This window comes from Corylus avellana, chromosome ca10, assembly GCF_901000735.1.
Source record: "Corylus avellana chromosome ca10, CavTom2PMs-1.0".
Taxonomy (NCBI): domain Eukaryota; kingdom Viridiplantae; phylum Streptophyta; class Magnoliopsida; order Fagales; family Betulaceae; genus Corylus; species Corylus avellana.
In genome coordinates, this window is record NC_081550.1 from 164,683 (window position 1) to 187,582 (window position 22,900).

The following is a 22,900-nucleotide window of genomic DNA, read 5'->3' on the forward strand; positions in this document are numbered from 1 at the left end:
ATTTTCCTGATGAGATCGTCTCGAGACAGGTATAACTCTTACACAATTCATTTAATTAAAACAAATCAAAAATTGAGTGCCTAATTAAACAATCACTCCTTTATGAAATCATGCACGCCCATCTAGTTGCAATATTGAGTAGCTAATAACAAAAACAGAGTTCTATTAAGTCGGTCAGATGATCAAACATTTGGAAATATAATCCCAATGCATTTGTCTCGTCAAAACACAGTTAATTATTAATAGTAGGTAAAGGTTTCTGCCTCCAGAAACAAAAACAAGATAGCAAAACTAGAAGCATCATCATTCGCTCATCTTGATACTAACCCCTCCCAACAAGAGGCAAAAAGGGAAAACAGAAGACATAAAGAGCGAGACAAAAAAAAAAACAATCATGAAAAAGATCATCACTTGACGGTCAAGATCTTGATAACAGATGCATTATCAACTTTGTGCAAAGCTACCACAGAATCTCCATTTTTGCAGAGACCCTTTGTCTTGGCAAGCTGCATGGCAAACACCAATGCTTCTTCCGTTGTCTCAGCATCAGAAGCCCTAGCAGATCCAGCACTCAGAACCGGGACCAACCCACGGAAAATTAGGCTATGCCTTGCCGGAGCTTCATCACTGCACGACCAGTCAAAAGAATCGGTCTTTTTAATCTCTGGGACGACCACAGACAGTATAGGCATGCCTGGCCTATACTTGGCCACCAGTTTTGCAGTGCTTCCTCCTCTAGTTAGGACCAATATAAGTGCTGCTTTTGCAGAGTTGGCTGTTTTGACAGCAGAAGATGCCAGGCTCTCTAATGGGCTCATGGGCACTGGCGAGTGCTTCATAAGTCTTTTGAAGACATCTCCATAATCAAGGGTGCTTTCTGCTTCTACACATATTTTGGCCATTGTCTGAACTGCAAGTTCTGGATAAGCTCCAGCAGCTGTTTCACCACTCAGCATCACACAGTCTGTGCCATCAAGAACAGCATTGGCAACATCAGTAGCTTCAGCTCTAGTTGGCCGGGGAGATTTGATCATTGACTCCAACATCTGGGTTGCAGTCACCACTGGTTTTCCTTGGATGTTGCACTTGTAAATCATCACTTTCTGTGCAAGAAATATCTTTTCAATTGGGATTTCCATTCCAAGGTCACCACGTGCTACCATAAATGCATCAGAATTTGCAAGGATGTCGTCAAAATTTGCTACCCCTTCTTGATTTTCAACCTACAAAACAGGTTTCAAAATGAACAACAAGTACCAGAATCAAGTAGTTAAAACCGAATTGAAGTATAGACAATGACCATTTTAACGACCGATAAGGCAATTCAGATTGCTAAGAAGTTCACAGTTATCAGTGAATATCCAAAACAACTTCCAGAAAATTCCAAATCAGTTCAGGATGTATTCCCTATAAAACCAGCCAAACTAGCAAAAGTTGCCTGTTCTTGTTTCCTAATCAAGGCTAAGACAAACCAAATGGTTGGTACTGACTTCCACCAAAACCAACCGGGATTAAACCAAATCTCAAATAGATTCAAAGTTTCCACAAATATCAGCATACCTTTGACATGAGAAGTATGTTCTTAGCATGTTCCCCAAGCACCTTCCGGACCTGCACAAGGTCTGACCCTTTTCGAACAAAAGATAAAGCAATCATGTCAATCTTGTTGGGAACTCCCCACTGCAAGATGTCCTCCTTGTCTTTATCTGTTAAAGTTGGGAGATCCACTACAACCCCTGGAAGATTAACATTTTTTCTCTCACCAAGAACTGCGGAGTTTTCACAGCGGCATCGAACCAAACCCAATTTTTTGTCACAAGATAGAACTGCAAACGAGATAGTGCCATCTGCACAAAGTATCACCATTCCTGGCTTTACATCCTCAGCCAACTTCTTGTAGCTCATGCAAATCATCTTCTCATCACCCTTTATGCTATAATCAGTAGATATGGTGATTTCTTGACCCTGTTTTAGCTGGATCGGTTTGCTATCCTTGAGAAATCCAGTTCGGATCTCTGGACCCTGTGACATTAATTACAAATGAACGATTAAGGAGTTTCGCTTATGTTTTTCATTAGTAAATATAGAAACTTAGAAAGCTTGCCACTAGGGATGGGTAACATGATTTGGCTTAAATGATCCAGAATAATAACAAAATTCAGAAATGAAAAGGCCGGCCAAAAAATGGTTGAAAAAAAATTACTGCCACTGTAGTTTACAACGTTTAGGTTGTAAGCCTGAGTCAAGTTTACAACGTTGGCGTATCTACACTGTAGTTTGTTCAGTAGAATATTGCATGCACTTTACAAAACACATTTTTTACTTTTCAAGCATGTTTCTCCAAAAGAAGTGCAGAACTGCAAGGGATTTTTTTTTTTTTTTGGAGTCTGTAAATTTCCAAAAACCAGAACATAATCAACAGACAAAAAAGAAGAATCTAGACAAAGACCAAGATGACTCAAAAATATAATTGGTTTTGATTATGAGCAAACTAGGTTCATATCACAACTAGACAGTCCAAAACACCACTATCACCTCACCTGCCTCTACTGACCCTCTCACAACCATCGCGTTGGTAACTGTACGAAATGGATTTAGGTTACAATGTAGGTTTCTTTTTTCTAAAAATAACAACCAACATAATTAGAAAATATCAAACCAAAACAGGAAATGGGATGCTTAATACAGAAAACAAACACAAACGGCCTCCCCAATGAAGGGTTTTTCCAGCTCTGCATAAATTGGAGTTCAGTTCATTCTTTTATACAATGACATGATTATGTTGGGGTCAGGTTTGAACAATCGATAGCTTACAAACATAGCTATTTGAGATTCATACTGCAAGTCATAACTTATAAACAGAAAAAAAAAAAAAAAAAAAAAAAAAAGGATCATTTACATCTCATTTCTCTAATTGTATACAAGAAGAAAACATAGCTAGTGAAAGTGTGAAGGGTACTAGCTCAAGAAATGAATGGCATAGCTAGTGAAAGTGTGAAGGGTACTAGCCTCAAGAAATGAATGGCAGCGTTCAAGATGAACACCTGGCGCAAAACCTCATACTATCGTAGCTATCCAAATTTCATTCAACAAACTGTGCCTATATACTAAAAAGTTGCAGATTCCTTGATGTTAATAAGTAGTTAAAGAACATGTGGAAACTGACAATTGAGGAACGTCATGGGAAATTCTGTACAGAAGAGACCAATTCATTTAATTAAAAGAAAAGAATAGTAATAGAAAGAACAAAACCAAACCCCATCACAGAATGGAAATTACAGAAAAGTCACCCGAAAGCCCCCAGATGTAAGAAAGAACCAAAACGCAGAGGACCACAAACAATGAAACTGAAAGGCCAATAAGCAAGCGAACCAACAAATAAACACAGAAAGATAACTAACAACACGGCCTCCCAGAAATCAGACATCAGATGAAAAACAAACAAATCCAATGAGAACACAACGAATGCCCAGATGCCAAAAAGTCCCAAAACGTATTAAATCCGATCGATACAAATACAGCGAGGCAATATTAAAATATAGTACCTTGGTGTCAAGCATGACAGCACAGAGAATACCGGTGCTTTCCATGGCGGTCCTGAGGTTGTCGAGGGTTTCCTGGTGATATTCGTGAGATCCGTGAGAGAAGTTGAAGCGAGCGACATTCATGCCGGCCGTCAGCAGTTTCTCCAGCATGGGCACCGACCTCGATGCCGGTCCCAAAGTGCAGACGATCTTCGTCTTTGGTTTTTGAATCGTCTCCATTCTTTGAGTCTCAAGAGCCTTAGACGACGATGATTATTGTTACCCACAAGAGAGAAACAAGGGAAAATGGCAATGGAAGTCACCCCAAGAATCGTCAACAAAGGCTAAGACGATGAAGACCCAAGACTCTCTCTCTCTCTCTCTCTATCTCTCGTCAAAGAGGCTTCTATATACTTCTATATACGATACACGTGTACCACAACAGAAACAGAGACAGAAGGGGAACCAAAATATTAGTTCAAAAAAAAAAAAGACTGGATGAAACTTGAAAGGAACCTGTGAAAAGAGGACGAAAAGTGAAGAATAAATGAAAGATGCGTGATGATGGTCGATGGCACTGCTCTAACAGTAACAAGTATAATATATATATATATATATATATATATATATAGAAAGAGAAGAGGGCATTTTCTTGGCTTGAGGCACAAGGCGTCCGTCCTGTAACAAACAATTAAAAAAAAAAAAAAGGTATATTACGTGCGAATATGTTGAAAGAGCAAAAGTTTTGTGAGGGTGACAACCAACTATGGGCGTCTATGGTTTTGAGCGTTTAATAGTAGCGGGGGCTAATGGCTATGCAGGTCAACTATAGTGGCTGCTCCACCACGCTATTCATTCAATAAATATCCATGCCCATCTTTAACTTCTTCGAAAGGGAGCCCCAGCCCCAATTTACAACGGCTTGGTAGGTTAAAATGGTGTTGAGATATAAATATAAGATTATGTAACACATCGTCTCTTTTTTTTTTCATTAGAGTATATAAAAGAGCTCCCAAAATATTTCTTCTAAATTTAATTTAATTCTGACTTGTGTTCCTCCATGTCTAAAACTAAAAGTGATGTTTTGAGGTGGATAAAAGAAAAAGGGGGCTAAAGGAGAAAAAAACAGGTCTTCCACAAATATAAATCTAATGTCGCCTCTTGTTTCTGACTCTCCTCTTATTCTGCCCAACTTATCAGAATTATATTGCGGACAAACTACTCTTTCTTTTTGTTCATTTTCCTGCTCTAAGCATTAAAAGTCTAAAGTGGCTTTTAAGGATATTCAAAGCACGCCTTAAACGCATAAAAGTCTTATCTAAAGCCCAACAAATGTGAGAGAATTTCTATAGAGCGGCAAGTAGACGGGTACCCTAAAACTTGCTTGAACATGTAAGCCCTATATTTGATCTCTCACATTTGCTGCCCTAGCAATCTGGGCGCCAAAATTATTATCCGAAAAGTAGGTTGTCTCGGTTCTTTTAGGTATACCCATCACCTGTTCTACGTGTTTAGCTGTCAATTTCAACATTAAAACACAGTTGGCAGTCATGGGCAAATGTTGACATCAATTTACCAGCTCTGATTGATCCTCCACAATGCACCTTGTTTATTCTCAGTACCACTGAAAAAAACACAGGTCAAATGAAAGGGCTTTCCAAAATATAATATATAATAAGACAAGCAAATTTTGACAGTCGCAGATGTAGGAAAAAGAACCGCTGTTCTGAGTACAAGAATGTATATCAATATCAGTTTCAGTTTAAGCTAACCCAAACAAGCAATGAGGGCTCCCAAGCCTCAATCCATCCCCCCGAAAGAACAACCGTCACATCCAAAAAAGAAAAATTTACGGGAGGCCACCTTCAGGTGTTGCTTGAAACTCTTCAAACTACCTGCCAAAAGCCGCATTATACCTCTCTGTATCTTCAAGAATGAAAAGATTAGTCTCCATAAGCAAAGGATCACTTTCACCAGTCAGCTTACTCTATAGTATTCGCAGGCAAATCCATCAAGACTGTTCAAAGTTCATCATGGTTCTGTGGCTGTTCTTTATTCATCAACTCTAGTTTATGTTGTAGTTCCTATCACATTTCATTACACATCCACATCAATTAGGATTCAGTGCAGAAGAGCAACTAAAACCGCAATTATTTAGGACAATTTTTTTTTTTCTTTAAAAAAACAAAGGTACCTTCAGCTTTTCTTCAAGGCAAAGAGCTGGGGTAGATAACAATGCCACGTATCTGCCACAAGAAAATTAATACTTATATATATATATATATAGAGAGAGAGAGAGAGAGAGAGAGAGAGAGAGAGCAATTCTTACTCGCATCGACTTGGTTCATCTACGTCAGCAACCTCATTTTGCAGCCCACATCTTAACTTGACCTGTAAAACATCACAGACAAATGTAGAGGGTTTCAAAAGGGTCATCCAATCTACCTTTTTATTTTTATGTTTTCAATTCTCAGATTAATAGGAACGTTTAATTTTCACATTCTGGTCTACAGTAACAGCATTTTCCTTATAAAATATGGCTGCTTCCATTTACAGCAACTAATCACCTCACCCTTTCAAAAAATGAGCACTTTCCACCAAATATAAGTAGACATAAGTACTCCTCATTTTTTTTTAATAGATCCTTATCACAGTGGGCCATAACAAATAGTCTTACAACGAATCCACTTATGTGCATATTAAAAATCTTGTACAACTTCATAATGTGACCAACTAAACCATTGCAGCTAAACAACCTCAATCATCTGAAACAAGAATAAGGAGACATAAGTAATCATCCTTGTTAAAGACAAGAAGCACGACCCTACTTGTTAGCATGGCAGTAAGTGCCTTGAAAAAGGAGCACTTTACACTAAATACCCCCTCATTTTTTTAATAGATCTTTATCCCCATGGGGCAGAAAAAAGATAAGTCTTATAAAAACCCACTTTAAGTGCATATCCTAGTACGACTTTAAAATGATACCAATTAAACAATTTCTGCTAAAAAAAAAAAAGACCTCAATCATCTGAAACAAGAATCAGGGGACATAAGGAATCATCCTTGTTAAAGAAAACAGAAGCATGACCCTGCTTATTAACATGGACATAAGTACCTTCAGACTTCTATCAGGCCCATTCCAGCATTTGTCACCATTTGAAAATATCATGACTCTGTATGCATCCTCAAATTTGTTCCAGCGCCTATTTACAAAAAGAAAAATGGAGAAAATAAAATAAGACACGAGTTCATTGAAAATGAAGAAATATGTAAACCTCTGAAAGAGAGAAAAATGTCAAAGTAAGGTGAACCACATTGTGCGTGCATGCATGTAGAGACCATGTCTACATCATACACAAAAATGAGAAACCTATATACTTGAATATTTCCAGAGCAAACGCCAGAAGGAATATCAGAAGATGTGATGAACCCGCAAGAATTGGCTACAAGTCTATTGCATGCAAACTGACAAGCTAAGGTGATAGATATGCATTAGGATGGTACCAATTACTTGTAGTCTATACCAGGAGATGTAATCATCTAAGAGATGGTACAATTATGTCATTTTCATTATTCAATGTACCATTCTTCTTGATGCCAGGACATCAATCTAGAACAAATTGATTGACTGGACAACCAAGATACTCAAGTGCAACATCTCTGACAAAGATCTCCGAAAATCATACCTCAAATAATACATGCATAAAAAGAACCCAGAAAGCTAGAAATGCAAAGTACGTAATGATATGTAATAGATACCAACCCCAAACGAGTTGTAGTATGCCCCTCCTCCTGGGAAGCTTGTTTATATGGGCAGACTTTGTAAACATACCTGAACCAAAATTTGATTGCCCAAAGGGAAGAAAAACGAAAATGATTACTATTGCAATTTCCTTGAAAACCCAAAACATCATATGAAGACATTAACAGTCTAGGGTAAGACAAAATTTCTAACTTGTTCTCCTTGCCCTCAAAGCAACGTCCATAGAATGAATAGAACTCCTTCTCAGGCCCTGTGATATTAAAACTTGAGTTCAGCTTATGGAAGCCAAGTGACCAACAAACTTCCTTACAATGAAGATAAATGGTACAGCATAAATATAGATACAGTCCATTATGTACTAACCAAAATCATGTTTCAGCTTTTGTGACAAACTTGATATTCTTGACTCAATTTTAGACAACTTGGCACTGGACTCGTCATATTCTTTGCGTACATGAGCAGCCTCTAAAGAAGTCAAAATGATACAGAGAAAGTCATTTCCTTGCATTCATTTCCATTGCTGAGTACTATATAACTTAAAACTTTAGTTTGTACCTGACTGGTTCACTGGAGTCTGGAATAAATTAACAGCACGTAGAACGTTTTGTACAGTCTTTTGTATCTTCTCCAACCAAGATGGGTTACTTGGGGTTGTTATATCTAAAATAAGTTAGATTATTAAACGTAGGTTATATATCAAAACAGCTTGCATTGAAGGATAACAACTTATTCACATAGAACGAACTGTTGCAAACCTGACAAGTCTGATTCAATTTCTGAGTCAAAATTGTACGAAGAACTAGATTCATCATGATCCTCCTCCCTAAAATCTTCATCTACCTCATCTTCTACATCATCATTATCATCATCATATCTTCCGTTGTCATTATCGGTTTCAGAAGCGTAGCCATCAGATTCTTCACCATGTGTGCCCCCAGGCATCTCTTCATGATCATTGTCTTTTGTAGCATCAACTTCTTCTGTTTGCTTTGCAGTATTCTCTCCTGTCCAGCGAGACGCAACAAGGCGACCCAACTCTTCCTTTGATAACCCCTCAGTATTTTCAGATACATCATTTCCCTAAGGTGGCAAAGGTGAAAACCAATAAGCTTATGCTTAAAGAACTCCAGGAACAAGGAAGTTGAAAATGCAAAATTTTAGGGATGCGACAATTTCAGATTCCAAGAAAATTGAGAATCAGAAAATACTTTTTATTGCTGGCTAAAGTTTCATGTGGAGCCTCCTCTTTCAAAATTTCATCTTCAAAGTACTAATAACCATATTATCGTATGTTTGTCGTATATATAAGTTTTCAATATAAATATAAATATTTTCACTCTGAGAAGCAACATAATAGTTTATAGAACAGTTAGGTTATAAACAAACAAACAGCTACTTATAAATAAATACATAAATAAATTAACAGACAAACAACTAAAGCAATTAACAGAGGACATCAAAGAGTAAAATTATATTTCCAATCAAATAGAATTGGAGCGAAAAATATCAAGATAGTGGCTTCATGAGGAGACACCTTGCTTCCAGAATCAGGTGAAACTGCAGACTCTTCCTTTGCTTCTGCTGCAGGCTAGATTGAGATAAATGGATAAGATATGGAAGTTCACTCTATATCTACTTGGGAAGATATGGAAGATTACTCCTCTCTACACTTATATTTTGGGAAGAGAAATGCAACTGCATGGAATGTTGATTTACCTGTTCTACTTCATTAACCAGGGATCCTTCACTTCCTGGAGTATCACTGTTCTCAACTTCGGCTGCTGGCTCATCATTGTCCTTAGCCACATCCTAATAAAGGCTGTGAATGAGAAACTAGTAGAAACAAATTATTTGCAATTGAATAATGAATATGATCACAGGCCAATCATGGGTAAATTCACATCAATGTACACACTCTATTATACAGAGATGTTTGTGGTTTTATCCAGGTACAGACACCAAAAGGTACATACAACATTTGTGTGACAAATTTGACAGATGTCACATCCCAACCCTAGATTAGTCCAACCTAAATGGATAAAATGTCATTAAACACGTTAATTAATTTTTATCAATTAATCACCCCAAGTGCAAGAAGTTTCAAAGTGTATCATGTATTTCCCATTCATCTTTCAGCTTAAGTAATTAAAAGGCGAGGGGAATATGGTTGAGTTGATAAAGTGATTTGCCAAATAGCATTTTCAAGCAATTGTGACCCTAAGATTTATACAGAACAGAAAAATATATGATTAAGTACAAATGTTAAATCTAAATGTTTGTTGAAGTTGAGCATAAAATTAATGTTATAGTTTACATGACAACCTGATATGAAGAAGAATCCTCCAAAAGTCCAATCTCGTCGTCATGCATACTATCAGTGGGTTTTTCTTCACTGTCAGTATTCTCCACAGCTGCAGTGTTATCCGGATTAGCTTCCTGCTCAGCTTTGTTTTCTTCCTTATTAGCCTTCTCCTCAGCCTCCTTCCTTTCCTTCTCTTCTTTTTCTTTCTGTAAACGTTCTTTCTCCTCTGCCTTTTCAATTTCTTCTTTACGCTCTGCATTGAAGGTGAAGCAAAATAACAATTACTTGATGGTAAACTCCACATTACCAAACAACCACCTAGAGTATACCCAAGTGATAGAACAGTATAATTTTTATCTTTACTGCAAGATCAACAGCACATGGCTCATCATGTCTCCTTGAGCCCTCTTCATTCCAAATTAGAATGGTTACCATCATCCCCTTATTCTCAAATGTAGCATAACTCCATATGGAAACTTTATGAAGGTTATGCCCTAAATAGAACATCTTCCAATAAGAATTTCTTGATCGCAGACATGGGGTGGTTTGTTTAAATAAGCAATTTTAGGAGCACAAGTCCCTTATTTTTGAAACAAGTTACTATTTTCTAATTGGATATTAACAGATAGGACTCCCACAAAATTCTGGGCCCACCAACTAACATATATGACCATATAATTAATTTTCTATACCAAATATGAACTTATTCAACTCTGAAAAGTTGGCTACAACCTAGGGTGAATCACATAGTTAGAAACTTAGAACCATACCTTTAAGCTGTTGAACAAGCCCTTTCAGTATTTTCTCCTCGTCTTTTAACTTTGACAGTTCTGCCTCATCTTTGGCTAAACCGAGCTTTGCTCGTTCAACTTCCTGCTTTCGTAAAGTGACCCCCTCTTGATATGTAGCAATCTTTTTCTTCAGCTTATCTCTAGCCACTTTGCCAGCCTCCCAGCACGTATTTGGGCACTTCACCTTACCATCATACTCATCACTCCCATCACAACAATCTACAGATAGTTGAAAATTACTCATATTACAAAGAAAGTTGAGTAAACAGGTGAGTGTAAAATGGGGAAAAATAATAGTTGGGTTGGCAATTTGAGTAATGAAAAATGCACAATGTTCTGGATAGTAATCAAAGAGCAAGGCCAGCTCATCAGGTAAACACAAAAAAAGCAAAGTGTCTGAGCCATGAAGCAAAAAACACTTACCACATATACCATCATTCACTCTAGAAGAATATAAGAAAAGAGGGGCATGTCCTGCATTGCGACAATAGAATTTTCCAGCAGGGCATGCCGATGTACCTGTAACCCACAAAAGAAAATGTGAGCAGAAATACAGGAAAAAGATGGAGAAGAAGAAGAAGATATCTTTCATAACAAAATAAATTACAGCAATTCCTGTTTCAAAGTGCAATGATAAAAGAAATATGACGGACCTCTAATTCCATCTATGATTAATGAAGATGGACCCTCAGTGCAGCACAAGTAAACAAGCAAACCACAGACAGTGATATGGTAATGTCATGCCAACAGTTTTTTCTATGATTTATGATCAAAAGACACCACTCAAATGAACCACATTCCAAAATGTTACAGAAAGACAATGTTATGATAAAAACAAAATACCCATTTGGTCAAAATGGCTCAATCATACCAATTTGGTAAAAAAATAAATCAATCAAGGAGAGAGAGAGAGAGAGAGTAAAGAAAGCAAGCAAGAAAGAAAGAAAGAGAAAATAGAGGGAAGGAATGAAGAGAGAGAGAGAGAGGAACCAGGCTCGTCAGTGCCATCAGGGCAATCGCAGAAGTCATCGTTGAGCTGGGCTTTGCTGAATTTCTTGGATCCATCCTTACATTTTATTAAATCCGAGGACGTCTTGTAATACTTCTCATCTGTAGTAATGAACAAAACTAAATTAAAAATGAAAAAAGAAGAAGAAGCAGGAACAGAAAGATTTTGGAAAGAAACAATGGACCGACCTTCCGGAGCAATTCCGATAAAAGGGTCTTTGAGAGATGCCGATACTGATCTAACCGCAACCGGAGATCCCAGAAAAAACACGCACAGCATAAGTGAAATGAAACCCAGAGCCATATTTAGCTTCATCTTCTTCTGCCCAGTGCACCCAAATCAGTTCCAGCGATAGCGAGAGAGCAATAGGACTTGGCGAAGAACTGGTTAAGCAGGCACTGGAAAAGTTTTGCGCTTAGGGTACAACTTAACCCAATGGGTTAAATAATTCGCTCCATTAATTACATTTACCATCCATTCTCTTCCCCTCGTTCTTAGCAATTTTTGATACAAATTTAATACGAAATTAGAGAATTAATAACCTATAGTTATGATCCGTTTATAATTTTATACTTATACTTTAACTCATTTGCAAATTTTTTTTTTTACATGTCCACATAAGAGGGAAATGAGAATTCGAATTAATGACATCCGCTTCATTAGGCATAGTCCCAACCGATTGAGCTACCTTTTGGAAACATCCATTTGCAAATTGGACATGAATGTAAGTTAAAATTAGGAAACGCTAAGTGTTCTTCAAGTTTTCTCTTGTTATCCTCGTAACTGTGATGTGTCTTTTAAAATCACCATTGAATTTGAAATTATCATTATTGGCTTTTAATCTATTGATGATTTTAAAAGTCACATCATAGTTGTGAGGACACTAAAAAAAACATTAAAAGAACAGATAACATTTCTCATCAAAATTATAAATGAAAATTAAAAGATATAATTCATTTAATTAATAAATCAAATTACAATTAGTGTCTTGTTAAGAATAGAATCTCTCCATTTCAATTCATTAAAGAAAATTACCATGCAGATTCCGATTAAATTTTGTGTTATTAAACAATAACACGCTCAAAATTCATCACTACACAGTCTACACACACGACATCACATTGGAAATTAACAGTCAACTTTCTCAACTGGTTGGTTTAGTTTCCAATTTTCTGCTCAGGTCAATCAAGTCGAAACGACGGCGTCGAGAGTAAAATATCCCATAAAGGCTAAAACTAAACTAAAGCCCTCTTAAAAACTCGACAAACGTACACCGACGAATAGAAATGGATAGTTTATCCTAAACGCTTTCCTTCACAGCTCGCTCGGACACAAGAGAAGAAGAAGGAGAAGAAGCAATAATGGAAGGAAGCTCGCTCCTTCTCGGCTATACTTGCTGTTCTTCGTCTCCTCCTTCAACCTTAAAACCCCAATTTGAGTTCACTTCTTTCCCTCTCTCTTCTTCATTTGTAGCAAAATACCGTGTGCTCACTTCCCTTCCCAAATGCAATGGGTGGCCCAAGAGCACCCCACTTTCTGTTTGGTGCCCCGGAAGCAGAACCAGCTCTCTCCGCACTTCAGCTTTTGCAGTCCAACAGGAGGCTCTGGAGAAATCTAAGGACTCTTTCTCAACCTCAACAACGTCTTCGTCTTCCAGAGATATGTTGCCCAAGATTGACAAGAGTGGCAGGTTTTGCAGCCCGAGAGCCGCCAGAGAGTTCGCTCTGTAATTGTCTTTTTCTTTTCTTCTTCTTTATTCGATGCTCGCCCATGTTTGATTCTCGGGAAAATAATCTCATTTTATTTTGTGGGGTTGAATATAATGTCAGGTCAATAGTTTATGCGGCGTGTTTAGAAGGGTCGGACCCAATTCGGCTGTTTGAGAAGCGACTGAATGCGCGCCGAGGTAACCAACTATTTACTAAGCTTTCCCATATGAAAAAATTGTTCATTTTTGGAGTTTGAATCTTTTATGTTGAGGAAAAGAAATGGATATCTGACTATCTTTGTTGCTTTATGCCTTCTCTCAGAACCCGGGTATGAATTCGATAAAGCTTCGCTGTTATCATACAACCACATGAGCTTTGGAGGGCCTCCTGTCACGGTGGACACAATTGAAGAAGCAGACCAGCTTCTGCGTGACAATGAAAAGGAATCTGCAATAGGTAATCCTGTAAAAGTTTTTTTTTAATTTTTTATTATTACTTAATTTTACATGGCCTTCACTAATGCTTAAACTTTGGCTAGAATGAAGATTAGGTTTGAGTGCTAATTCAGTGAATTAATAATATTTGTATGTCTTTATGTCATGCTATCCAGCTTAAAAACTTCAAGAACCATGTAGTCTCTTTCATAGTGGATTTTAGAATTGTCTAGATCTCTGTATTAAATTAATTGATGGTTGTGCCGGAATCAGCATTGACTCAATCAATCAGTTGTTTCAACTCCAAGGTAGATCGAATAGAATTATTGAGAGCGCTTTCTTGTAATTAGGAGACAATCTAGGCAATTTTTTGTGTCTTTAGAAATCCCCTCCCTCTTCCCCAATTGTTCTTTGGTGCAAGTACTCCTTGTATTATAATCTCCCCCTGGAAGAGCTTAGCTACTTTACTAACTTGTTCCATTAGCATAGAGTTTAAACATATAAAGTTTATCCCCCCAATAGAGTATGAAATATTACCTCTATCATTGGCAACTTCTACTATAAAGAAATCAATTCCCTTCCCTTAAAGAGATAGATCCTCCTTTCCTAAGGATATGTTGCAACATCATTCTTGATTGCAATAATAGTTCCTCAGGACTTGCATGATGGTTTCAAAACTACCAAAAGTCCATCTATTCAAGTTGAAACAATCGATCAGGTAACTTTATACACACTTGTTGAGTTACATAGATAGTCATGCATAATTGTATAGTGGTGTTATTCGGTCAATGTGGGAGGCGTGGAGATTAGGTAATGTGAATGTGTGTTCCTTTGTTATCATCAAAGAACCATGTAGTGAATATTTCTATAATTTAACATGTCGTGCCCAAAAAACCTATCAATTCTCAGGTATCGTAATGTTATAACAGCCCTTGATGTTACGCTACTTCCATAATAGAATGAGCTGTTCTGATACTAAGAAGGCAAAGCTACTTCAGTAGCTTTGTGCAAGTTGAGTGAGCAATGGCTTTGCATATGCAATTATTCATAGCTCTATATAGTAATAATGCTTATTCTACCTCAATTTTCGGGGTCCCTCTTTTTAGCGGCATGACTTATATTTTGTTTGTACCTCAGAAGCAGAAGTCCTCGCAGCTCCTCCAAAGCTGGTATACAGCAAATTGATTTTGCGGTAAACCCTCTGAAGTACTTTTGTTGCCTGAAGCAAGTGGAGCATGTCTTTTTCTTTTCTTTTGCTTTTTTCATTTGTGCATGCATATGTACAAGCAAGAGAGAAAGAGAAAGAGAGCTAACTCTGTCTTCATACTTAATTGCAGATTTACAAGGAAACTTTTAGCTGCTATCGTGGAAAGATGGGACAGTCATGTGCTCGTCATTGAAAAAGTTGCCCCTCCAAATTGGAAGGTTGAAACAGTTGAAGTGTTGAATTACTGGTTTTCAATTTTCTGCTAACACGATTCTCTTTGTTAACAGTACTGTAGCCATTGTTTTTCGTTAGGTAGAATGCATACCTACACTTATTTGCAAAGCATCAGCTGTAATTTGTGCTTTGATTTTCCAGTACTATTGTGTCCTGACCTTACCATACTAGATTTCTTTGCCTTTCTCGTTGACCACTTTCCATCATTAACATGTACATATGTCCTTATTTGACACTTGGTGGAACTGTATGACTTGGACAGAGTAAAGATGTAAATATCAGCTCAAATACTCAGCTAGTTTCTACTCATTCTTAGGTAGGCATAACTCAAAGAAGTAATGGGGTACTTATAAATTTGTCCATTTCCTTATTTCATGTAAAATCTTACTTACCTGAGAAAAAAAAAAAAAGCATCAAATCTAGCTGAGCCCAAGAAAACTTTTTTGTTCTCTTCCATTTTCATTATTATTATTTTTTTTTCTTTTGGAAACGTTGGTCATTTACACAATGTTATCTTACTTCCCCATACAAGTCTTGTAAGTTTTAACATCTCAAACTAGAGTACAGAATTACTTTTTTTGTTATTGGCTGAGGAAAAAATAGGTCACATAGTTGTCTATGTTTTCGTCTTACAAAATTTACTACTGTCAGAAAATGTTTTCAGCTTACTTATACATATATTGCAGAGTGAGCCTGCAGGCAGAATTTTGGAGCTGTGTATTCTTCATTTGGCAATGTCTGAAATAGCAGTCCTAGGGACAAGGCACCAGATTGTCATTAACGAAGTAATATATTCACTTCCATTGCTTTTTGAGTTTGCTTATCTTTGCTTTGGTGTACTTGTATCAATTTCTATTGTTCTAATTACATATGGCTATTTGTGAAGGCTGTCGATCTTGCTAAAAGGTTCTGTGATGGAGCAGCACCGCGTATCATCAATGGGTGTCTAAGGACCTTTGTGAAAGACCTTGAAGAAACTGGTTTGACTCGGGCCATAGAAGAACAGAAAGTGATCAGTTGATGTATGAATAGTAGTTGTTTCGATTACTGCTCTGTTCCTTCACATTGTGGAAGCTCCTACTGGCAGTAGTGGATGACCGAAGAACCTCATTCAGGAGGTGATGGTTTAGTTTGTTGATGCTGGGAAACCCCAAGGGAAAAGAAATTTTTGTCTCTCTTCAGGTGTATCACTGCATTCTACATTAGAAGTTAAAAAATGGAAGGGCAGGTCTGGTAAGCAAGGTTGTATTAATAGCTGAGAATGGTGATGTTATAACTTAAATCTTACGATAGTGTAACATCAAATTTGAGCTTCTCCTTAAACGCAATTTTCAGCCTTTTTGGGGGGGAAAAAAGTGTTTTGTTGGAAGAATACGACCACTTTTTCCTTTGAAATAGTTTTTTAGATGATAGAAGTGTGTTTGATACTTGAAACAAATTTTCAAACAGGCTCTTACGTGATTTGCCAAAAAATTTTAGCATTGGGATTTCTTTTTTTAAAGTACAACCCGAACACCAACCAAACTAGAACACGAGTCCTTGTCACTACGAATAGGGAAGAAGTGAGCAGGGCCAGGACAAGTGGGATGCAGCCGAAAAACATTTTAGTCCCGACCCAATAAGTCATATAAAGGTATAAAAGTGTGTACTTCTATGAACTTTCTTACTCTTTCAGGAGTAGGAGGTATAAATGACAGAGAAAACATACTCAATGGTAGAGGAGATTTGCCGATCCAGGATGAAACTTGGGTTTTCCTTTCTGCTATAATGCAATTGAGACTCTAATTTGAATATACATGGAGCTATTACATTGTAAAGCCTCTTAATAATTTGTAATTCTATAGCAACAAAAGTTGAGATGAGCGATACATGCATTTTTTAATAGAGCATGTGATTTTTACATGTATTTTTAAAAATGTATATAAGAATTACATGCTTTACAGGCACATGTTAGTTTACTGATTAGTTTAAAAGAACTTTTTCTCATCTAATTTTGAGAAAAATTGTCTTGTTTTTTTGGGGTTGCTTCTGTTAAAGTAATTTTTTAGAAATCTTTTCGTAAATAAAAACACTACAAAACAAACCAGAGGTATTCCAAGCATTTGTTGCAAATGACAACCCATTATTTTGATTGATAGCTCTCATTAATTTATATATATATACTTCCGCCAAAATTAGGGTAGTTTTGGCTGAAAAAACAAAAGGAAAAGAAAAAGAACAAAGTTGGATGATATGGGCAAAGTCTATAGGCCATGCGCAAGGAAGACAGAAAAGTAAAAGCAGTTTCAAGATTGTTAGATCGGAATGTGGGCCTGCAGCCCAAAGAAATACTCCTTCAGGCTTCAGTCCATCACTACAACGCCGCCCCCGCCTCTAGGGTTTACTCTTTTCATTGCCATCCCATTCTTCTTCTATAAAATGGAGCACAACCCCCTCTTCATTCCTTACTAGTGCGGCGGGCGTCCTTCTTCGCTTCCTCTCCGCTTCGAAATCCCCCAAAGTCTTCCGTTTCAAAAGCTTCATTTATGGTTGTCGCTTTTCTCTCTTGCTCTTTTACCTATTTCCCTGTTTTTTTTTTTATTCTTTCTTTTTGGTTTTTCGCCTAATATTGCAATTCTGTGATCAGATAATATGGTGGGTGATCATGGAATCTATCGTTAGGCAATATTGAAGTAGAATTTCGTTGCGTGTATATATTCCTTACGCGTAACTCTGCCTTTAGCTCCGACTATCCTTTCTCTTTTATAGGATATCGGTGACAAGGCAGATACAGTTTATCTCTTGTTTTTAACGATTATTTGCAAGGATCTGTGTGCGTGATGTTGGATGATGAGAAAAATCAGACGGATTCCCTATGATATTTTGCCAAGCAAAATATGTGACATCATGTCCAGCTACTTCTGACAACATCATGTGTGATCTCTTTTGTTTAATATTTTGTGTTTTTGTTTTTGTAAATTGATTATAGATTTAAGATGAGTGATAATAGATTAAATTGAGGCCGGTGATGCTAGATATATTTGCTACTCTTGATGGGAAACAATCCCATTTGATGATTCCTTTCCACCAAGATCTCTGAGGCCTCTTTTTCGCATTATTATCAAACCCCATCATTTTTTGATTAGAGGCTGGAGCTATATGCCTCAGAAACCGTATGGCTTATACTTGGATCTAAGACCTAAAATTGACACAAATATGAACAGGTTAATAATATTAACAACATATGCAAATGGAATAAAGTGAATGTTCGGTGATCGGGTAGAAGAATAGAGGATGAGAGGCCTAATTATGATAATGGAAATAATGAAGAATGATCGAGTAATATAAACTCCCATACTATTTCTGAAGCCGTATGTGAAAAAAAAAATGTTTTTTTGTTCTTTTTAAATGTTTTTGCAATGTCAATAATAAAAAAGATGTGTCAGTTTTAGATGACATTACAGCTTCGCAAGGCAGGTTTTGTCATCCATGGCTTGCTCCATCGAATTCGAACCAGACGAATCTTATAGACCGGAGAATATTTCAGCTTACTTGGGGATTGCGGCGGAGAAATATTCAAGAACAATCGTGATGGAATCATCTCTGGGAGATCATCTAATTCATCCAGATATATATGGATGTTATAACAATAACAACAACTATGGGATAAAACGGTGACGTTTGCTGAGTATAGAAACAAGGGGCCGGGAGCTGGAACGGGAGAAGAGAGTGAACTGGCCGGGTTACAGTGTCATCAACGACAGAAGTGATGCAGTGCGTTATACGGCTGGTCGCTTCATCCAAGCACAAATTTGGTTGCAAGGCACCCAAGTCCCTTTACAGCCTGCCTTTTTTCTTGATGAATTATATAGAAGAAAAAAAAAACATATAAATATATATAGGGTGGTCATCTTTCCATGGATTACAAAAATTTTAATCATGGAAATTTACAAGGAGTTCATATACAAGTCAGATTTTTTTTTTTTTTTTTTTTTTTTTTATTTGTTGTGAACACAATGCGGATAGGCTACATAATGGGAGGTAGCCTCCTAATTTCCCATTGGTTTTGTTCTATAGCTATATATAAAAACAATTTTTTAAAAAAATAAAAGTAAACATTTGTTTGGTAGAACCCTTTTTAATGACGCGAGAATGAAGAAACAATGGCTGGTTGATAATGTGATGGTATTTCAGCCAATCAATTTTTGGATTAGCGATTGAATATTTATTTTTTTAATAATTATTGATGGTTGTTACTTGTTACCATGTGGTCAGCCCGATGGAGAGGGGGTGGGATTGATGATGCCCATGACCATGAGAGTATAGTGTGTATCATTAATTTCCCTTTTTCTTAACAATGGCGGATTGGTTCTCAAGAGATAACTCAATCGGTTGGGACCACACTTAATGAAGTGGAGGTCACAAATTCGAATCTCCCTCCCTCCCTCTTGTGCGGACATGTAAAAAAATAAAAAAAAATGGCTGATTGATAAGCCAAAGAAAAATGCTATAGTACTAAATCTTTTATCAATATTAGATGAATACGAAGATAATGTGAAACTTATTACTGAAAATGATCAAAACAATTAATAAAGATAAATATTATAGGTACCAATGAATAAGTTTCACACCATCTTAATTAGTATATATCTCTTGGTAAAAGATCTGATACTTTTTAGCATTTCTCAAAGATGTTATGCCCACGGGTGTATGCATGGTGACCTAGCCTCCAAGCCGCACAATGTATTATCCCTTCTTTCTTTTTTTTACCAATAAAGCATCCTTATAACTCTTTTAAAATTATTATTATTATTTTTTTTCTTTTTAGTTTTACCTCAAACCTAAAATTTATAATTTCACCCATATATACTAAAATTTTCCTAAAGCCGCTTATAAAATTACCATTGAATCAAAATTCAAATATGATTGATGTAAAATTTAATCATGATTTTAAAAGCCACATTAGCTTTAGGAGGATAAAAATAGAATAAAATGATGGTATTTAACATTACTATATATATATATAATGCGGGAAAAAGGTTACCAGGGAAATTGGGCCCAGATTATGCATGCCAAATAGAAAGTTGATCACCAGATTGATCACCACCTAAATGAAGGAGATTCCCATAACTAGCTAGGAAGCCATTGATGATGAGCTGTCCCCTGTTCAGACCAAACTCGGCTCTAAAATTAGGCATGCATGTAGTTTTGAGAAAGTATGGCATGAAAACGTACGTATGGTATTGGTACCCAACTGAATACTGTTAGCAACACTAGGTATGATTTTGGTTTCTAACCTCCCTACGACGCATACAAAAAAAAAAAAAAAAAACGCACGGATCACCCAATTTTCCAAAACGCCTTCCATCAGAAGATCAAAAAGAGAAGAAACATTAATTAATTAATAATGGTACAATTTGAGGAGGATAATCCGGATGACTTGCTGGGTAACATGGTGATATTGGGAATCTCTCTCATAGTAATTGCAGCAGTTGTAATCGGCGTTATTGCCGGAAAAGATCGTACCCATGATGATGATCACAAGATGACACTCGTCGCTGTTTGTGACCAAACTGATTACAAGGATGCCTGTAAGGCTAGCCTAAAAGCGGCAGGTGACTCCGCCGAAGTGAAAACCTATTTCAGATTTGCAGTGAATGGTAGTATTACAGAAATGGCACATGCAATGAAGAAGGTGAAAGTTGATAAAAACATGGCGCCGGCGGTTGAAGATTGCATGGAGTTGATAGGGTTATGCATGGAGGAGCTGCAGTCCGTGATTACAATTCTAAACACTACTGCGCCAAATTCATCATTCTATAACGATTCCTCGGGTGATATTAGGAGCAGCTTGAGCGCTGTGCTTTCATACCGAAGAGCGTGTCTTGAGGGATTAAGGGAGACGACTACTCGTTCTACATCTTCTGATATAATGGATCAACTTCTGCACAACCCCACTCAGCTTACTAGCATTGCCTTGGCTATAATTTACGAGTATTCTCAAAACGACGACGTAAAGGCCGATCCGCCCGCAGCAGCAGCCATACCTCCGCCTCCGGCATCATCTAATGATGATGAATTCACACCAAATCCATCAACGGCCGGCCGCAAACTGTTGCAATCCGGGGGCCAGATGAAGCCCAATGCGGTTGTGGCTAAAGATAGAAGTGGGCAATATTCAAACATTACTGCCGCTCTTAATGCATACCCAAATGGACACAAAGGACGATATCTCATCTACGTAAAGTCCGGCGTCTACGAGGAGAACGTTATCATCGCCAAGAATACGACCCAGATATTCATGTACGGTGATGGGCTTGATAAAACCATCATCTCTGGAATAGATCATCATTTCCATGGCCGTGGGAGTCGGGCTACCACTACCTATAGGAGAGCTACTTTATGTGAGTTGCTTGCTTATAAATTAATTAATTAACCATAACCATGTATCTCTTTCAATTCTCTTTAATAATTAATTTACTTACAGCGGTAATTGGAGATGGGTTTATCTGCAAGGATATTGGAATCAAAATCCCAGATAAAAGCAGAGGAAATTCCATGGATATGGCGGCTGTTAAAATCCAGTCTGATAGAGCAGCCTTCTTCAACTGCAGAATAAATGGGAGTGCAACATCAAACATATATGCATTAGCGAATCGGCAGCTCTTTGTAGATTGTGAAATCTACGGTGTCACAAACATCATCAGAGGCGACGCTGCAGTTGTAATCCAACGCTCCAGAATCATTTTGGCACCGCCATCTCCACCGATATTGGAAAACATTATAGCTTTGCAAGGCAGGAGCGATAGACGGGAAAGCACTGGGTTTGTGATCCATGGCTGCACCATCGAGCGAGACCAATCATACAGATACTCCCCTAATTATGGAGTAGCGGAGAAAGGTGTTGCTTACTTGGGCATGGCGGTGGAGAAATATTCAAGAACAATCGTGATGGAATCAAGTCTGGGGGATTTGATTCACCCAGATGGATGGTATAGCAACAACAACAACTCTGCATTAATAGATACAGTGACATTTGGTGAGTGTGAAAACAGCGGGCCTGGAGCTGGAACCAAAAATAGAGTGAATTGGAAGGGATACAGTGTCATCAGCAATTCAAGTGATGTAATGCGTTATACGGCTGGTCGTTTCATCCAACCACAAAACTGGTTGAATGGCACCCAACTCCACTTCCTGCCCGGCCTTTTTTTCCGATGAAAGTCAGATTTTTTTTTTATTTGTTGTCCTTTCCCATTGGTTTTTGTTATATAGCTGTAAAAACAATTTAAAAATAAACATTTGTTTTGTTTTTCATGAGAATGAAGAGACAAAGTGTCAAAGATGGCATGCTTCATTAATGGAGAATTCTATTAAAAAAAAAAAAAAAGTGTATGGATTTTACATATTAAGACATACGCGCGTGAGGACTCTTCGAAATTCAAAAAAATAAAATTACAATCGTCCTTTAATTCCACCTATAAAAGAGCCATTAATTAGTAGTATTTTATTTTTATTTTTATGGACAACCTTTTTAAAATTACATTCATCCTTTAATTAGTTCAACCACAAGAGACACTTGGATCTAAAATATGTTATGTACACACATTTAACAATTATGTCTCTTAAGTTTTTTTGATGGTTTCAAATCATTCATTCGAAATTAAAATTTAGATAGCTAAAAAAATTTTAGGTTATATGCTACTTTAGTTTTTTTTACGGTTCCTAAGCCCAATCCTTATAAATATACACTAAATAAAAATTTAACAAACTAAAACAGATTTAAAAAAATAAATAAAAATGAATGACCACCGGCCTACGGTAAGAGTACAATTGACACATGACATGTCAAACCAACAACATATTGTTAGAACTAAAATTGATTGATTTTTTTTTTTTTTGTTAGAAAGGAAAAACAAGGAGCAGTACTATACTTTATATTTTTATTTCA

General features: G+C 37.1%; 4 protein-coding genes and 2 non-coding genes across 6 annotated transcripts; 4 read left to right on the plus strand and 2 right to left on the minus strand.

The window, feature by feature from the left end:
• Positions 1–139: 139 nt before the first annotated feature.
• On the minus strand, positions 140–4,099 carry LOC132163771 (pyruvate kinase, cytosolic isozyme). The gene is made up of 3 exons (XM_059574143.1): positions 3,546–4,099; positions 1,561–2,022; positions 140–1,223 (listed from the first exon to the last, which is right to left on the minus strand). Exons 1-3 carry the CDS (start codon positions 3,762–3,764, stop codon positions 408–410), a joined length of 1,497 nt encoding a protein of 498 aa, XP_059430126.1. The 5' UTR covers positions 3,765–4,099; the 3' UTR covers positions 140–407.
• A 1,065-nt stretch (positions 4,100–5,164) lies between these two features.
• Positions 5,165–11,797, minus strand: LOC132164049 (glucosidase 2 subunit beta). Its single transcript, XM_059574458.1, has 16 exons — positions 11,578–11,797; positions 11,371–11,490; positions 10,804–10,899; positions 10,360–10,599; positions 9,610–9,842; positions 9,004–9,096; positions 8,822–8,875; positions 8,043–8,367; positions 7,843–7,947; positions 7,651–7,752; positions 7,480–7,537; positions 7,288–7,356; positions 6,640–6,727; positions 5,854–5,915; positions 5,719–5,770; positions 5,165–5,608 (listed from the first exon to the last, which is right to left on the minus strand). The coding sequence occupies exons 1-16, from the start codon at positions 11,702–11,704 to the stop codon at positions 5,546–5,548; spliced, it is 1,887 nt and encodes a 628-aa protein (XP_059430441.1). The 5' UTR covers positions 11,705–11,797; the 3' UTR covers positions 5,165–5,545.
• Positions 11,798–12,662: 865 nt separating this feature from the next.
• LOC132163597 (uncharacterized) lies at positions 12,663–16,368 on the plus strand. Its single transcript, XM_059573945.1, has 7 exons — positions 12,663–13,115; positions 13,219–13,295; positions 13,420–13,554; positions 14,670–14,724; positions 14,870–14,957; positions 15,660–15,758; positions 15,860–16,368. Exons 1-7 carry the CDS (start codon positions 12,751–12,753, stop codon positions 15,992–15,994), a joined length of 954 nt encoding a protein of 317 aa, XP_059429928.1. The 5' UTR covers positions 12,663–12,750; the 3' UTR covers positions 15,995–16,368.
• Positions 16,369–17,793: 1,425 nt separating this feature from the next.
• Positions 17,794–17,882, plus strand: LOC132164825 (small nucleolar RNA R12). The gene has a single exon (XR_009438428.1). It is a non-coding gene; the product is annotated as a small nucleolar RNA R12 (small nucleolar RNA).
• A 90-nt stretch (positions 17,883–17,972) lies between these two features.
• On the plus strand, positions 17,973–18,056 carry LOC132164847 (small nucleolar RNA SNORD24). Its single transcript, XR_009438447.1, has one exon. It is a non-coding gene; the product is annotated as a small nucleolar RNA SNORD24 (small nucleolar RNA).
• A 2,303-nt stretch (positions 18,057–20,359) lies between these two features.
• Positions 20,360–22,170, plus strand: LOC132163671 (pectinesterase-like). The gene is made up of 2 exons (XM_059574038.1): positions 20,360–21,356; positions 21,440–22,170. The coding sequence occupies exons 1-2, from the start codon at positions 20,360–20,362 to the stop codon at positions 22,168–22,170; spliced, it is 1,728 nt and encodes a 575-aa protein (XP_059430021.1).
• Positions 22,171–22,900: the final 730 nt, after the last annotated feature.